The sequence below is a fragment of the Aphelocoma coerulescens genome, chromosome 6 (assembly GCF_041296385.1).
Source record: "Aphelocoma coerulescens isolate FSJ_1873_10779 chromosome 6, UR_Acoe_1.0, whole genome shotgun sequence".
Classification (NCBI taxonomy): Eukaryota; Metazoa; Chordata; class Aves; order Passeriformes; family Corvidae; genus Aphelocoma; species Aphelocoma coerulescens.
Window position 1 is genome coordinate 17,331,786 of NC_091020.1, and position 17,497 is coordinate 17,349,282.

General features: G+C 55.1%; 2 protein-coding genes across 4 annotated transcripts in view; both read left to right on the top strand.

Moving 5' to 3' along the window:
- Positions 1–5,187, top strand: part of GBF1 (golgi brefeldin A resistant guanine nucleotide exchange factor 1) — a 106,455-nt gene extending 101,268 nt beyond the window's left edge. For all 3 annotated transcript variants that reach the window (XM_069019478.1, XM_069019479.1, XM_069019481.1), the window contains exons 34-40: positions 78–228; positions 576–706; positions 1,679–1,780; positions 2,356–2,469; positions 2,704–2,881; positions 3,089–3,226; positions 3,543–5,187. In XM_069019478.1, coding sequence (XP_068875579.1) covers positions 78–228; positions 576–706; positions 1,679–1,780; positions 2,356–2,469; positions 2,704–2,881; positions 3,089–3,226; positions 3,543–3,829 — 1,101 coding nt within the window. In that variant the 3' untranslated portion in view covers positions 3,830–5,187. The remainder of the gene's footprint in view (positions 1–77; positions 229–575; positions 707–1,678; positions 1,781–2,355; positions 2,470–2,703; positions 2,882–3,088; positions 3,227–3,542) is intronic.
- A 3,643-nt stretch (positions 5,188–8,830) lies between these two features.
- On the top strand, positions 8,831–16,778 carry TMEM150A (transmembrane protein 150A). The gene is made up of 7 exons (XM_069019513.1): positions 8,831–9,026; positions 10,830–10,877; positions 13,062–13,133; positions 13,279–13,346; positions 13,478–13,605; positions 14,465–14,642; positions 16,451–16,778. The coding sequence occupies exons 1-7, from the start codon at positions 8,947–8,949 to the stop codon at positions 16,693–16,695; spliced, it is 819 nt and encodes a 272-aa protein (XP_068875614.1). The 5' UTR covers positions 8,831–8,946; the 3' UTR covers positions 16,696–16,778.
- The last annotated feature ends 719 nt before the right edge of the window (positions 16,779–17,497 follow it).

Consider the following 17,497-nt stretch of genomic DNA (forward strand, 5'->3'; position numbering starts at 1 on the left):
TTTGGAGAACAGCAGAGGTCAGAGTTGCTTCAAAATTTGAAGTCCTGTGTGTTTCTTACTGTGCTGTGTACTTGCAGCTCCTGGACCTCATGCACACCTTGCACACACGAGCAGCCGGCATCTACAGCTCCTGGGCAGAGGAGCAGCAACACCTGGAGACAGCGGCCAGGAAAATCACAGCGGATTCCCGAACACTGTGGTCCAACTGCTGGTGTCCTTTGCTACAGGGTAAAGCCATCCCCTGGCAGTGAGAGTGAGCAGAGACACTTCCAAAGTAATGGCAGGAATGTTGAGGAGCCAAGAACTAGCTGCAGAAAGCAGGCATAGGTTGTTTTTAGGGTCTGTTGTAATTGAAAAAGAACTTGGATCAGATTTGGAAAAACATCTTTAGGATGAGTTAGCTGCCAACATGTTTCTGGATCTGGTAGTAGACTGCTAGTCTGTGGCCTGGAACAAGTATAATTTTTTTTTTTCACACAGAGTTTTTGATCTTCATTAGACTTTTTACTCTAGACTGGGGAAGTAGGGATGTGACATTCTCCCTGTGGGCTTTGCCCTAAGTCCCTCTCTTGCAGGTATTGCCTGGCTGTGCTGCGATGCCCGACGGCAGATACGGATGCAAGCACTCACTTACTTGCAGCGGGCCCTCCTGGTACATGACCTGCAGGCCCTGGATGCCCTGGAATGGGAGTCCTGCTTTAACAAGGTATGTGATCAGGGCAGCATTGTGTGCAGGAGTGTTGTCCTGCTTCAGCAGTCTATTCTTGAGCAGCTTGTTCACCGCAACAGACAAGATGTTCCCTACTCTGGTCCTGTGAAAAGTTCCTCTCTGCTTAGTGTCTCGGTTTGAAAGACAGGTGTCTGCTAAGGAAGGCAGGAGCCTCCCTTGGAATGGAAAATGTAACCCCCTTCCCTCCAAATTATTCTAATTTTGAAATTAAGGTGCTTTCAGGTAAAGATATGAGAAATTGGAATAACAGTTCTGTACTAGTATATATAACAAGGCCATAATACAGAAACACTGGCTTAACCTGACAGAGTCAGGATATGACCTGACACCCCATCAGTCAGGGTGGTGGTAGCAGTCCAACTAAATGGTGGCTGCAGTCCTCTTTGAAGTGATAGATACGGTTCTGTCGAAGTGGTGATCCTGTAGAAGGGTCTGGTCTTCACCTGAAGGTCCAGTGGTGTTTATGTAGCTCTTGTCCTCTGGGAATCCAGTAGGTAAGGGCTGACTGTGGTGTTCCAAACCTCAGATTATATCCAGGTAAGAATGCTTGGTTCCTCCCCCTGGGCGGAGCATCTCACAATGGGATGATGTTATTTTATGAGTCACAAAATGAGGCTGGATGGCCCATTAGCAGAAGATATCCCTCCAGAGGGAGTTATCAGAGGTATCTCATGGAAGAGACAAAGAACACTGCCCCACCTGGTTTTAACAGCTGGTGATAGAATACATACTTTTGGTTACATCTTACATTGTAACCTAAGACACTGAAGCTTCTGACAGGGCCTTCTGGAGTATTACAGTGAATCCACTTATGTGCTGGTCCTTTTGCTTCCGTCATGTCCTCTGCCTAGAAGCCACTAGTCCCAAAAGCCAATGCCTTTCTGTAAGGCTGTCTGTGCAATCTCATCATTTTTCAGCTCTAAAATATCCATGTGTCTGATCCAACAGGTGCTGTTCCCTCTGCTAACCAAGCTACTCGAGAACATCAGCCCAGCTGATGTTGGGGGGATGGAAGAAACTAGGATGAGAGCCTCAACACTACTCTCCAAGGTGAGCACACCTCTGCTGCCTGAAAGCTCAGGGAAACCATGTTCCTCAAGAAAACCAAACCGTTTGCTGTGTTTGCTTCACAGCATCTCTGATCTGGACAGGTGTCAGGGTGCTAGTTTGACTGTCTTCAGTGCTGGGCTTCTCCACCAGCTTCTGCTGCTGGAACACATGCCTTCTTTCCAGAACTGTCTCTGTGATTCTAGTCCTTGGAAAAGTTGTCAGGAAGGAGTTTGTGGCTTTATGATAGAGAAGTATTTCACTCAACATTAGTTGAAGACAGTCTATTCTTGGGGTGAAATGATGCATGTCACAAGCTGACAGTCCTGACCTGAGGCAGAGGTCTGGAAGGGCTGGAAGACATGGTGATGCAGACTGCAGAGGCCTTCCACAAAGGAGACAAGATCCACTCCTTCACATATGCAGCTCAGAAGAGGGGAGGCCTGTGGCATCCTCAGGCCAGTCCTGTGCGTGCTCCCAACCTGCCACAAGGAGGGGAATCCAGATTTTTAAGACTGGCTTGTCAGCGAGCAGCAGCCCCTACACTGCTTGTTGACAGTAGTTGTGTTTTTCCATAGGTGTTCCTGCAGCATCTCTCCCCACTGCTCTCACTGAGCACCTTTGCTGCCCTCTGGCTCACAATTCTGGACTTCATGGACAAATACATGCATGCTGGCTCCAGTGACTTACTGGTAAGGTGCTGGATGCAGTGCTTTGGACAACCATTCATTGTGTTTTAACCTTCTAAACGTGAAAGGTGTTTTGATTTGGTGTGGGTTTTTGGGGTTTTTTTAACCTTTTCTTCCTTTCCAAACCATTTTATTCCATGGTTTCTCGCCTTGGCCTGTTTCCAAGGCAGCCCATTGGCTGTTTTGAGCTTTTGTTCATTGCTATCTGTCCATTCTGTGTCCTGTCTGTGATTATAGCTGGAGGCCATTCCAGAGTCTCTGAAGAATATGCTGCTCGTAATGGATACAGCTGGGATATTCCATAGTGCTGACTCACGGACAGGATACTCAGATCTCTGGGAGATCACCTGGGAGCGCATTGACTGTTTCTTACCTCGGCTGCGGGATGAGCTCTTCAAACAGACAGTCATTCCAGGTATGAGAGGCTGGGAAACCTTAAGAACACAGGTTTTGGACCAGTTCTTGCACCTTGTCCAGTACCCAGCTGCCATAGTGCCTTGATACTGATGAAATGGAAGTTGTAGGAGGCTGTGGGAACTTGGCACAAGAAGGGCAAATTGAGGGAGGGCGAAAGGAGTGAGCAAACTGGTGTGTGGTCTCACTGCATGTTTTGTCTTCCCAGATCCTGTCCCCAACATACCAATGGAGCAGCAGCATCAGAAAACAGTAGTGTCTGCCCTGCCCCCTTCTCCTGTGGGGGATGTGAGACCATCCACCCATGCGGCTCCTTTGGAGAAGCCTTGTGAACTGGGTGTCAGTGGTGAGTCCTGTTTTTTTTTACTGGAATCACCTTCCCAGCATGGTGGCATAAATCTGCTTTTCCTTGCTTTAGCATGATCTCTGGTGACCAGGCCTCTAGTGTTGTGAAATGTTGTGCTTCCAAATGGCTACGTTGTTGCTGAGGTTATTGGGGTGGGTAGAATGCCTCTGATTGACCCCTGCTCTTCAGGGCCTTGTATGAAGGGGCAAGTCTGAAAAGGCCCCTGAGTTGATTTTCAGCCCTGCTTCGTTTTGAGCTAATAGGTGACTTTGTCAGGACCTGTGTAAGGATCTGTTTTGTCTCTTCATTCTTCCAGAGTCCGAGAGAGCCACTGCACCTCCCTCACCCACCATCAGCACCTCTGCCTCTCCTTCTTGCCCAGCGTCAGCTTCAACAAAGGCAAGCCCCGTTACAGACATACCTCCTACGACAGCACAGCCGCCGCTCATCCTGCAGCCTCTTGCCTCTCCCCTGCAGGTTGGGGTGCCACCTATGACTCTTCCAATCATTCTCAACCCAGCTCTAATTGAGGCCACCTCTCCTGTTCCCCTCTTAGCTACTCCACGGCCCACTGACCCCATGACAACCTCTGAAGTCAATTAGTTGGAGGGTGTTGGAGAACTGTCTGCTGAGGAAGCTCTGTGGATGGAGGATGCTAGGATGCTGGCCAAATGTTCTCTGGTAGTGGGCATGTTTTATTTTAAAAGATGATGCTAACCTGAGCTGTTGCTGCAGTCCTCTGGAGCACATCCCATCCTGCTCCCTTCTTGGGGCATCACCTAGAAATCTGCCCAAAAATCCCTGTCTCCATGGAGGAGTGCCCAGTTCCACTGGCCAGTCTCCTTCTTGCCTTTGCAATCTCAGGGGCCAGGCAAGGTCCATGCCCAGCAGCCTGGGACCAAGCTGCCACCAATTCATCTGGTAAAGAGGGAAAACTTGTTGATGTCACACCAGAGAGGGATTGCAGTACAGGATTGCCTCTCAAGATTACTCAGTCCAGTCCCTGGACAATTTCCCAGCCATTCCCTAGCTTTCCTGCTCACCCTTCTGGTTGCACTGCTTTGTTTGGGCTCTGGGCACGCCTGGGTTCAGCAGGTAGAGAATTTTATTAGAAATGTGGATTGCTACAATGCAGCTCCCAGTTTGCCACATAGGGCTTCTTTCCTGCTGGCACATGCTTTCCCTCCGGCAACACAGATGACAGCAATCCCCAAGCCAGGTACAGATTAAGCAGCAGCCGAGTCTGATAGGGGCAAGCATGGTTTTCATCCCTGCTCCTGTAAATGTAATCAGGCTTTCTGGTTGGAGAGAGCAAATCCAGAAGGCTCTGCCTTGCTGAGCAGATGAGAAGGAAATGCTGAGAGCAGAGCACCATGGCCATGTCTCACACAGCACCTGAGGGGCAGTGATGTGTTGCTCGCCACTCGCTACACATTGGTCTCTTGGTGACCAGCCCCTTCCTTAGGAGAACATCCTCTTCAGCTACAGATGTGGGGATCTGTGGCACCTGCTGACAGATGCCCAGCAGGTCTGCAGTGGTTTCTCTTGGAAGCTCTGAAGAGATTGCACCCTTCTGCATCTTCTAGTTGTTGGGATCCCACGTCCTTCTACCCCCAGAAGGCCCCTATAGCTGAGGCCCTGGCAGTGATTCTTGTGCTTCCACCTTGCTGCAAGGACACCCCGCTCTTCCCCCTGCTCATGTCCAGAGCAGAGCTGGCTGCCTGGCAAGCGCTGCATCGCTGATCTTCCTCCCTCCACTAGTTGGCTAAATTCTCAATAATTTCAATCTTGGAAATCCCCCTGGTGACAGGGAGGGGCATGGGGTGGGACTCCAACCCAGTGTATCCTGTATGGAGAGGAACCTGCAGTTGGTGTGGGAATACAACCAGTGTACATACAGAGTAAATGGCTACAAATCCAATGGACTTTTTACAGTGTAATAAATACATCCTGTAAATGAATGTTCCAGTGTTGCACTCCTTTTCTCTCATGGAACTTTGGCTCAGAGCTTTGGGAAAAGTGGAGTTTGCTTGTCAAGGTGCTGTGCCCTGGCTCCACATACCAAGTTCTTTCAACGGAGCGCTCTGCGTGGAGGGAGCACAGGGACTTGTCATCTCATGGCAGGGCTGCAGTGGAGGTTGGCCATCAAGGGACTAATCAGGAATGGTTCCCATCATGGACAAAGCAGAGCTGTAATAGCGAGATTGCTCTGGCAGAAAGCAGTAATTTCACGTGGGCTGTAAAATTTCTGGTGTTACACTGGTGTACGCTCATGCACCACCAGGACTGAGGGCAGAGGTAGGGCTGAGGAGCAGGTGCTCTGCACATCTGGTCATGGTGCCAGAACATAGACCTCGGTGACAACTCAGCTGACATTGGTGATTCTCTGATGAGGAAGAAATCCTTGTTTCCATGGACAGGACTCAGAGTTGGAGAGGGCATAAGACGTACTTCCAGGGTATTTGTCATGGATTTGAGCAATTACACTTCCCTCCTGGTGTTTTCTACTTTTTTTCATGGCAAGATCCACACAGTGCCACAGTGTCCTCAGAGCTGCATGAGGCACCAGTGTGTTCCCTATTCCAAGAGACTCCTACAGACTTGGTAAGAGGGTTAAAAACTTGGGAGTTTGTTTGAATTGCATAAGAAAAGGTCTAAATACTGCATCATGGAAGAGTAATATGTGTACTAGGAGAGTCCTGATAATAAATCCTGGTTCCCTAACCCCATTTCTACCATTCCTGGAATATTTTCACTGCTGCCGCAGTTTCTTCCTCACCCTCCACTGCCTGCAGATTGTATCCTTCCAGCCCTTAGATGTTTTCATTCATGTATTTGAGTCCTTGTGCTGCTCATGACCCTCCTGTATCCTGCCCCCCTCTTGGTCTTGACTTTCTGAGCCTTCATTTCTATTTACAACTCTGTTTCTCTGCTTGTGAAAGCTTTAGATGGTTAACTTCTTGTAAACGATTGCTCAGTTGTCAAGTGCCTTGATATCAGAACTCATCCCTAGATGCCCTCTGATCCCTAGGTGGTCCTCTGACTTTTTGGAGTGGTGTCAGCTAATAGCAAAGCTCCATTTTGCCAGCTGCCTTCAGATAACTCTTTTGAGCACATGCTGTGTTTTAACCTGTGTTTGCAAACCTAGCTTCTACTTGAGAGCATTATGTCTTAACTCAGACAATTACGGTGCAAAGCAAAAGCCACACGAGGAAACTGCAGGAAGTGGGACTAGAATGGAAGGAATGTTGACTGGAAAGACAGAATTGCACTTTAAACAGTTTTCACTAGACTGTAAATAGGAATGGAGTGGAAAACCAGAAGGAGAATTCTTTGAATGTTGTTTGGATTTTGCAAGAGTGAGGTTTAATGTTACAGAGGAAAAAAAATATCAGGGGAAGTACTGAACTGAAAGGAGATCAGAATCAACTGACAGGTAGCATGTGTTACCTGATATGTTTATCAGTTAGCCTCTTGAACTCTATTTGTAAGTTAAATTACATAAAAGCCAGTCATACTACTAATGGCTGCTGGTGAGGAGTGGTGTTTACAACGGTACTCCTTGGATTTGTCCTAGCATATACTTTCTCTAGTCTTGGACTTCTTTCCCATTTTTACTCAGGGTCTGACTCAGTGTTTTCCAGAGGAGGCTGAACAGACATCAATGTATTTTGTTCTGTTCACCTTTAAATCAAGGACTTCTACTGCTAAAACAGAGTAGAAATATGTAGTGGGATTTAGCATGTGCCAGTAGAACACTTTACTGTAGATGGTGTTTTCCTCATTGGTATCAAGCTTCCTAGTGTGAGAAGTCCTATGGAATGATAAGCCCTGGCTGTAAAACATACATTTGGCACTGAGACTTATGAAACAGAAGCACTGCTGCTTTTAGTTTCCAATTTAAAAATTGGATCTGAGCATACTCAAAAGACTGGTCTGTAAGAAAGATTTCCATGGAGTATCAACAGTGAGCTGGATTTTTTAGAAGTTACCCTCACTTCTATAAATGCCAGCTGTCGAACTTCTCTGGAAAGATTTATGCCCGTTACAGAGCCTAACGTGTCCTGAAAGCACTGTGCCCGGCATTTTCGGCCCAGCTGCGCAGAAGGCAGCCCGGCGGGGCTTGTGCTTGTCGCCCTGGAGTGCTCCGAGCCCTGTCAAGGCTGCTGGGGGCGGCAGCCCCGGCACAGCGGGCATTGTTCCCAGTGTCCATGTGGTGTGGAGGCTGCCGGGAGAGGGAGGGCCAGGCCTGCTGCCCGCTGGCGGACAGGAATGCACGGGGCAGCTTTGAGAGCACAAACGGCTCGGGAGCAAAGTTCTGGAGTACAACTCTTGCCCCAAAATGATGGGCTGAACAGCAAAGAGAGAGCCCGGGCCCGTGAGCAGGCCGCTCTCGATTCAACGCAGAGGACGATGAGATCCTCCAAGACTACAAGTCCCAGTGTGCAGTACTGCTTGTTTGTGTGGTTGTGTAACCAGCACCCTGGCCCGGGTGAGGTGGTGGGCAGCCAGGGCTCCTGTCCCACGCAGGCCAGGGCCAGTGCTGTTCCCAGGCGGCTCCTCTCTGCAGAAGGCAGTGGGAAAGTGCAGGCTGTGTGAGCACCGGACGCTCCATGCTCGAGGGGTGTGAGCACCCTTTGGCAACGGAGTATGTGTTGGGACTTGCAAACACATCCCCATAAGCAGCCGGGGAGACAGGAGGGCAGGTTACTGCTGAGTTCCCAATAGGGAAATGGGATGGCCGTGGCCTTACCACAGCCCTGCTTCTCTGCCAGGGGAAGTTATGCTTCCTTTCCTCATTTTTTCTGTGTAAGAAAAATGCAAGTTTCTCTGGGCAGCAGGGTCCTAATCGTAGAAGCCATCTGGGAACAGAGAGGTCAGGCTAACCCGGTCGCGAGTGTACGCAGGCAGTGGCTGGCAGTGTGGCCACAGCCATTTAGTGAGAGCACAGGGTCAGTCACTGCTGGGGTGCAAATAGAGCCTTGTCCTCAGGAGGGAACGCTGAGCCCCATGGAAAAAGAGTGGGCTGAACAAGGTCTTCTCTGCCTGGCCCCTACCTGTCGCAGTACCTCCTGCCTCGTTCTTTGACAGTGCCACGCTTACAGGAGCCCACGCTTCCGCGGATGGGGGCCCCAGGGCTGGTGTTCAGGCAGAGACCGCATTACCTGGAGCTGAGGCAGGTGAGGCCCCCAGCCCTGCAGTCGGCAGTCGCTGCCCGAGTCAGCAAAAGTTGTTCCGGTCCCGGCTCCCGGGAGGGGTTCGCTGCTGAGCTGTGCCTGCACTCCCCTTCGCTCTACGAGAGCCTGTCCCGCGCCGCGGCTGAGCCGAGCGCGCCGTGGGGCCGCCCGCCCCGCGGAGCCCGGCGTTCCCGGCTCCGTGCCGTCCTGCTCCCCGGCTGCCCTCCCAGCGCTGTCCTGCTCCCCGGGGCCGGCAGCGCGGGCGCCACGTGGCGCCGGGGCCGCGCCGGCCCGTCCCGCTCCCCGCTGCCGCCGGACGGGGCGGGCCCGGCCCTGCCGCCGAGCGGGACCCGCGCTGCCCCGGGGCGGGGCCGGCCTGGGCTGTCCCGGCGCCGCGCCGCTCCGCACGGCCGGACCCGCTCCGCCCGCCAGCCCGGCCCCGGCCCCGTCGCCCATGGGGAGCGCGGCCCGGCGGCGGCCCGGCAGCAGGAGGCAGCGGGGAGGTTCCCCCGGCGGCCCCGCTCGCCCATAGCCCGGCGGGGCATGCCCGGCCGCAGGATGCCGGCCTGGGGGATCCTGCCCGTCACGCTGCCTGCCTTCACCATCACCGGCATGTGGATCGTGTGAGTGCCGCGGGGTCGCCGCCAGTTCCCCACCCACGGGCGGCGGGGCCGGGGCCCGGGCGGGATGCTGCAGGATATTGAGGGCCGGGGGTTGGAGGATGCTCCAGTGGGATGCTGCGAGGTGGGATGCAGCAGGCAGGAGGTTGTGGGGAGCCGCTGTCCCCGGTCATGTTGGGGCACTTGTGGACATTCCCTGGCCCCCACACCTCCCTGAACCCCTACAGCTGCCCTGCGTGGTCCCCGTGTCCCCTGCAGCAGCGCTGGCACGTGCCTCCCCGTCCTTACATCCTTGACGCCCCGTGGAATTGCGCGCCCCTGTCCAGGCGTGAGTGCGGCTGACGCTCAGGTGACACGGGAACGGTATTGGAAGCCACGCCACCAGCCCAGGTACTGCAGTGCCAGGTCTGTAGCCAGCACATGGGCACACATCCCATGTGGTGGATGGATGGAAGGGCCTTGTGCTGGGAGTAGAGGCTGTGTCACTTGGTGAACAGTTCTAGTCCACCCCACCAGTCCCTTTCTTGGGCCTTAACGCTGGTGAGCAGTGGATGAAGGACTTTCCTCAAAGGCACTGAGAGCTTCAGTATAGGTGGTAGGACTTCCTGGGGTATGGGATGGAGCAAATGCACTCCATATGCATGCGGGTTCCTGCAAGAGCTTCCCCCTGATTGCCTGTCCTACTGCACAACAAAGCTGAATGTTGACCCTGGTGCTAGGAACTTATGCTCCAAGTTTTTTCCTCGGACACCTTGCAAAGCATAGGCTGTCTCCCGTGAGTGACCCTGGGGGGCAGATGCCCCTCCAGCCCAAAGCAGCACAGGTGGGAGTTGCTGCTTATGGTCCTCACAGCCTGAGCTACCCTGGCAGTGGCCCTTTTGGAGATCTGTGCTGGGAGGTGGCTCGGTAAGGGGTCTGCTCCTTGGTGGCTGGAGGTGCTGTTCTTTGGTTTTTCCCAGCTGTCCTGCTCTTTGCCTCTGTCCTGGGATCATCCTTTTGGCAACCCAGCTGTTACATGGCTAGCTTGGGAAGGAGAGGGGTTTTCACACTGGTGTTGGGGCCTTTTTTTAACCTGAGCTGGTCACAGCCACCAGCGATTTGAACAGCACGGTGCCGCCGCTGCTGCAGCTGCCGGGCAGGAGGGCTCCTCGATGGCTGGGGTGGGGGCCATGGGGCTGAGACCCCTTGGAGTGGAGGAGGGTGCATGTCATGAACCCCTTGTTACACTAAGACACAAGGGTGACTCCACGGTGAAATGCTTGATGGAGCTGATCTGCCCAAAATACCCTCCCAATGCACTGGCTACTTTTCCAAGCTTCTTTTAGCTCCATTGCTGGCCAGCCGGGGGCTGGGGGAAGCACGGCAGAGCCATCGCCATTGGGTGGCACCCGGCACAACTGTGGGCTGGTGGAGAGCCCCATGCCGGGCTGAGAGGCTCTGTGACAGAGCAGTCCCCCGGAGCCCGTGGAGCACAGCAGCCTGATGGAGAAGAGGCCCTGCAGAGGCAGCTGCACTGAACTGGAGCAGGAGGCGGCTCTCAGCAGGGGTGGGGGTACAAGGCAGGGGAACCAGGTCCCAGCAGTGGGAGCTCCGCGGAGCGTGTGCTGGGCTCATGCACTTGTTTTTCTTTTTCCTGGTTTGTAAAGCTGGGTGGTGCCACAGGATGAGTGCTCGCCCCTGGCAGGCAGTAAGGGCTTGTATCCTCTGCTCTGGCAGCTGGTCCCTGAGGCTGCTCTGGTGCTGGCAGGGAATGGGGATGCAGGGAGGTGGGTGGCTGCAGTAACCCTCTTGTCATCTCTCCTTCAGATATGCCATGGCACTCTCCAACAACCACATCTGCCCTGTCCACAACTGGTAAGGCCTGGGGGGAGGCAGGGGCTTTTTGACACGTCCTGGCTTGGTTAAAGACTTCATAATGCCAGGTCCCTCCAGACCTGTCCCACTTGAGGTATGCCATGCTGTGCCAGACCACTGGGTAGCTGAGGCACTCCCTGCACCATCACTGTGCTGAAGGGATGTTGGGGATCAGGCTGACCATGGGAGGAGGCTGGGGGTGGTGGGAGAGGTGGGAGCATTAAAGGGGCACAGACCCACCTTCTCCCCCAGCAGTCATGGTGGTGATGGGGCACAAATGCCACAGGGTCCATGCCTCCTGCCCGGCCCACGAGTGGCTTTTGGGAGCAGAACAGCTTGGGGACTAGCTGCTGTCAGGGCTGGGCTGCCCTCCCTCCCCTGCCCAGGCTGCTCTGGTGAACAGTCCAGCCTTGCTGCAAACCAGGCGGGGAGAAGGAGGCCATTGAAAAAACACAGCATGGAGAAAGTATGAAAATAAGTGGTCAGGGAATTACAGAGGGCTATGTGTCTCCATGGAAGAGGTTGTGACTTGCTTGCTTGAGGCTAAATCTGGCAGTGCCAGGGGGATGGGATGGTCCTGCAGCACCCGGACACCCCATGGTCAGAGCTGCCTGCAACACCCCCAGATGGGGGGTGAGGCGTGGAAGAGACAAGGGCTGGGAAAAGAAACACTGTTTGGTCTCTTGGCAACTTCTTCTGCAGGGTTTTTGGCTTGTAGCGTCGCCTTAAAAATCTGCCCAGAAAGATCCATGTTAGCTTAATTCTTGCTGGAGTATTTGAAGAAGTGAAAGAAAAAAACCTGCTGCCATTTCCTGCCTGATGGCTGATTCTGCCCTGGGAAGAATGTGTGTGTCGGGTTGTCTCTGCTGCACAGCCAGCCCTTAATGACGAATAATGCTTCCCGGCCTCGGGCTGCTTGCTTTAAACAAAATAATAATAAAAAAAACTCTCCCAAACCAAACACGGCCCCAAGAGCAGCCTTTGAGGAGGCCGTGGGGCTCGACTGGGTTTAGTGGTTGGAAAACAAAGCCACCAGTAAACTAAGGAGACTGAAAAAACATCAGAGCCCAGCCCTTTCCAAAAAGGCTTTTTTAACCATGTGCTTGCTGCATAGGCAGAGGTGGTGGATGGTCAGCTGGGGCCCGGGACAGGGTAGTGCTGTCCCCCAACAACTTACCCCCTCAGCCCCCACCCTGCGTGGGACTGGGGGTGTCTGAAGGGGCCCTTTGGGGCAGAGAACTTTGCACTCACTGCCTGTGGTGTGAACAGAGGGTCCCACCCAGGCAGAGGTGCTGGATGCCTGGGTGATGCTGCAGCAAAAAGGCACCCAAAAACCCACTTCCAGTGTGTGCCAGCTCCTGGGAGAGCTGTGAGGAGGGTGAGGGCGCATGAACCCCCGTGCTGGGAATTTAGCTAGGGTTGCAGGCGGCAGCTGTGGTACAGGAAGGTGTGTGGGGCTGATAAGAGCTCGGGGTGCCTGGACTCACGGGGTCTGTGGGTGCAGGAGGCGCTCCTGCGGTGGGTGCAGGCAGCAGAGCCCAGCCCGGCAGTGCTGGGACTGCCCCGGAGGCACTGCTGGTGTGCCTGGCCCCAGGACAGCCTGGGGGCTGGCCCTGGTCGTGTTGCTCCTCAGGCAGTGCTTCCCAGCTCCCTCCCTCCCTGCCAGGTGCGGTGGCACTGCCCAGGGGTGCCTGTGGCTGTGGGGGCCATTTCCCACACAGCTCACCATTCCAGCCTGTCCACTGCAAACCTGGAGCTGTTGGTGGCTGTGTGCCCGGCTTCGCTGGTGCTACCATCCCGGGGATGAGTGAGGGGGCTGGCAGGTGGGTGCTCCTGCTCCTACCTGGCTGTGGGGCTGCCAGAACCCCCGGAGCCCTGAGCCAGAACCCTGGCCCGTGCAGCCTCTGCCCTGCTATGGTCTCTCCCTCACAGGCCAGGGCTCCGGGTGACCAGCAGAGCCAGCAGGCAGGGAGAATAGGCTGTGGAAACCCAGGCATGATGCTACCTGCTGGGCAGTGGGTCACTCCCTGGAAGGGCTTGACTCTAGGGTGTGGGCAGACCCCTGGGCTTGGGCTGCACTCACTGTGGAGCAACTCGGCTGCCCTCGCAGGGCCTGTGGGCAGGAGACAGGAGGATCCTGGGCAGCATCTCAGCCCTCCTAACCTGTCCCTTTGCTGCCTGCAGGAGTTACAACCAGTCATGTGACATGGATGGCCCCAGCTCCTGCTGCACGCTGGATCACATCCCCCTTGTCAGGTGAGCAGCCTCACGGTAGGAGCATGGGCAGAGCTGCTCTGAGGCCCCTCCAGGGCAACCCAGGAAGGTGTCCTGGGGCGGGAGACAAGCACACACCCCAGTGCTCCCTGTCTGAGGACTTTCTGGGTCTTGTTTGTCCCCACAGCAAGTGTGGCACCCTGCCTCCCGAGAGCTGCTTCTTCAGCCTCATCTGCAGCCTGGGCTCCTTCATGGGTAAGTGCCTGCTGCCCGGGAAGCAGGTCTGGGAGGGGCTGCCCTGCAGCACCCACCCTGGCACAGGGCAGGAGTGGGATGACAGGGGCGCAGACAGTGGCATGTGACAGGGCTGTGTTTCCCTCCCACAGTCATCCTGGTGGGACTGCTGCGCTACGCCCACCTCCTGGAGCGCCTGGGGCCATCCCTCCTCAACACCCTGGGGCTTGCCACTGGCTGGGTCTGCGCTGCTGGCCTCACCATGGTTGGCAACTTTCAGGTAAGGCATCTCCTCAGGAGTCCCTGGGGTGGCGAGGCAGGAGAGGGCCTTGGCTGGAGCAGGGCAGTGGCTGTGCTCAGCAGGGTAGGGTTTGGGGTGGTTGTTTTGATCCAGCGTCCCATCCATGCAGTCCTTCCCCTCTCCTGAGTCAATGCTGTGCTTCCCAGGGTGCTGGGAGGCCTCTTTGTGTGTTCATAATTCAGGTCCAGATTAAGCTGCTGTGTCTGGTTTAACCTTTATCTGAGCCCCTCTGCACGGTCTGTCCTCTCCACGTAGGGGCAGGGACACGCTGTTCGGGCTGCTGCTGATCCTGCCTACGGGGTGACACCAGGAAACTGTCGGGGCAGAGCCTGTGCTCGTGGGGACCGGAGCAGGCCCAGGCTCCCAGGCTTGGCAGCACATGGCAGTGCTCAGCCCCTGCCTGCACTGCCAGGCACCGGCCTCCCGGCAGCTGCCTGCAGCAGCCAGGCCCTCTTGCTTGGCTGAGGTTGCTGCCTGTGCCAGCCCCGGGAGAAGCTTTGCGGGCCCAGATCCCCCTTGTGCCCTAGCACAAGCTGTTACCCTCAGGAGGGGTTGCAGGCAGCCCCTGACGTTGCTCAGGGCAGAGGGCAGCCCTTGCCCCTGGGTACAGCAGGGCTGCTGGCCCATGGATAAAAGAAACAGAGCTCTTTGAGATCCCAGCAGTAGATGTTGGATCCAAGTCTGCTCTTCAGCCAGGAGTCAGGCACAGGGTGAGCTGCCTGGACCTGCTCCCAGCACTGTCTGCACCCCTTCCTGGGCAGGAGTCCAACTCCTGGAGCAGTCATGCTGTGACAGGCAGTGTCCCTGGGTGCTGGCACTGACGGTCTGTTCCCTGCAGGTGGATCACGCCAAGGTGCTGCACTACATCGGGGCAGGGGTGGCCTTTCCCACCAGCATGCTGTTCCTGCTCCTGCAGTCCATCCTCACCTACCGCATGGCCAAAACCCGAGGGCAGTACTGGACTGGCCACTTACGTAGCATCCTCACCACTGTGGCCTTCTTCACCCTTGTCTTCAGTATCCTGAAGGGTGTGGGGAAAAGATTGGGAATGGGCTGGTGAAAGGTGGTACTCACGGTGGGGTATGTGCCCCATATTCTCTGTCCTTTGGTCCGGCAGTGAGGCGTGGTGCCAGGAGAGGGGCTGGGCAGGGCACTGAGGGTGGGCAGCTCACTGCAGGTGTAGGCTGGAGGAGCAGCAGTATCAGGGCTGGGTAGGGGCTGAGGAGGGGAAGGGATGCTGTTGGCCATCTCTTGGGGTGGTTTTGGGATGCCCCAAACCAGCCCTGCCCTAGCCGCTGCAGCCCAGCCACCGCTGCAGGCTCCAGTCACACACCACCCAGGTCTGGTTAATTGTTGAGTTTTTTTAATGGGACAAAGGTATTTTGAGCCCTTGGTAATGCAGAGTCCATCTGAGTTACCTCTCTGACCAAAGCTGAGTACAAAAGCGCTCTGTGCAGGTGCCAGGTGGATGTATGGCAGCACCTCTGCCAGCCAGGACTTCCAGGCAACCATCAGCCGACCTGCCCATGGGACAAGGAAGGGCTTGGTAAGCAGGTACTGGGGTCTGCAAACAATTTACCAAGGAGGGAGGGCATGGCATTAGATGGGCTGGAGCTCAAAGAATGGTCCCAAGTGTGTGGCTGGGGAGTGAGGAGCTTATTTGGGACTGAGGTTAGGGCTAAATTGGGAAACAAGATGGTGGTTATTGGGCAGGAAGGGGAAAAAGCATGCAGTGTCCATGGGCCCCACAGAGGTTGGCTGGGGTCTGGCAGAGGCGAGCAGCACAAGAGGAGCCTGGGGGTGCTGGTGGGCCTGGCACATATCAGAGGGTCCTGCTCTGTCACCACAGCAGGCAGGCAGGCTGGGAAGCAGGAAGGGAACTGGGAAGGGATGGGAAGGGCATGCCAGCTGGGAGGGATGGGAAGGGCATGTAAGGACAAGGAGGACAGGACTGGTGCCCATCTGCTGTGGCCATCCTGCTCTGTAAACTCTGGGGACTGGCAGTGGGCAAACAGCAAGCTGTCGTGTGGACAGTGAGGAAAGGGCTGGGATCTTTCCTGATGGGATGGGGGGAGTGAGCAGAGGGCTCTACACTGTACAGGTCAGGTCCCTGCCTCTGCAGCTCTCCCAGATCTCGGTCTCACTTGCAGAAGGCATGGTACTGCTGGAGGCTTCACCTGGAGGGCTGGGGGATGTACATGCCTCCTCCCCTCACCTGCAGCAGCTCTTGCAATAGGTTTCCCTGGAGATCTTTGGTGGGGATGAGAGAAGGATAAAGGAAGTCTGGCAGTGGTAGGACCTGGATAAGTGGGAGCAGGCCCGCTCTCTGGGATGGGCCAAGCTGCAGCACAGAAGGACAGGAGGTGCTGCAGGGTTGGGATGCAACAGTCCAAACCCTATTACGGAGGCTGAGTTTTATCATCGTTGACTGCATCCTGTAGCAGGATGGGGAGCCATCAGCCTGGCTTGAGGAAGAGGCAAGTAGTGTGGGGAAGTTGTGGCATCTGGACAGCTGGCTTGCACTGAGACCTGCAGCCTGAGTTCCTCCTGCCCAGGCCTCTTCAGATAATCCCAGCCTGGCATCAGTACCATAATTTACCAAGGCTGGTTTGGGCATGTGTGCCACTGCTTCACTCATGCCAGGGCCTTCCTGGTGCTGGGGGAAGCACGTGGGGGTTTCTCAGTGTTAGGAGTGGTGGTGTGTTTCCTGCAGAGGATGGGTACTCGCATCCACCCCAGCATCCACCTGAGGTAACAGTGGGACATGGTCCTCCATGGGGTGGTTGGGGTTCAGCTGTGCTTTCCTTGACTGGGATACCCTCAGGTGGTGTGTTCTTCATCCAGGAGAGCTTTGTGCTGCAGCACGTGGCTGCCTTGTGTGAGTGGATGTTCATCATTGATGTCCTGGTGTTCTACGGCACGTTCACCTTTGAGTTTGGGGCCATCTCCACAGACACCTTCCTGGTCCTGCTGAAAGCCAGCCGGGCCCCCAAAAGTTACAAAGGCGAGAGCAGCCTGTCCAGCACGGCCCACATCCACAGCCATGTGGAGGGCCTGGCTATGGCCTGACCCCCACAGGAGGCAGCCCACATTGGAGACCCCACCTTGAGCTCTGATGGTGACTCCCCACCTTGAATGTCTCTGAATCCCCAGCTGCCTTGTTGTGTATGTTTGTGTGTGTGTTTGTGTGTTTGTGTTGGTGTGTGTGTGTGTATGTGTGTTTGTGTTGGTGTGTTTGTGTGTGTGTGTTTGTGTGTTTGTGTGTGTGTGTGTGTGTTTGTGTGTGTTTGTGTGTGTGTATGTTTGTGTTGGTGTGTGTGTGTGTATGTGTGTTTGTGTTGGTGTGTGTGTGTGTGTGTGTTTGTGTTGGTGTGTTTGTGTGTGTGTGTTTGTGTGTTTGTGTGTGTGTGTGTGTGTTTGTGTGTGTTTGTGTGTGTGTATGTTTGTGTTGGTGTGTGTGTGTGTATGTGTGTTTGTGTTGGTGTGTGTGTGTGTGTGTGTTTGTGTTGGTGTGTTTGTGTGTGTGTGTGTTTGTGTTTTTGTGTGTGTGTTTGTGTGTGTATGTGTGTGTGTGTGTGTGTTTGTGTGTGTGTTTGTGTGTGTATGTGTGTATGTGTGTGTTTGTGTGTGTGTTTGTGTGTGTGTGTGTGTGTGTGTGTGTTTGTGTGTGTTTTTGTGTGTGTGTATGTGTGTGTGTGCACGTGGGCCTGCGGTGCCCTCCACTCTCAGCGGGAGCTGTGTCCAGGGCTCCTCTGGCAGCTGCTGTGCCCGCAAGAGCTGTCCCCTCCCTGCACACAGGGTTTGGCGTCCCTGCTGGGGTGTGGGGATGCCAACCTGGTGCTATCAACAGAGCCAGGATCTGCCCCAGAGC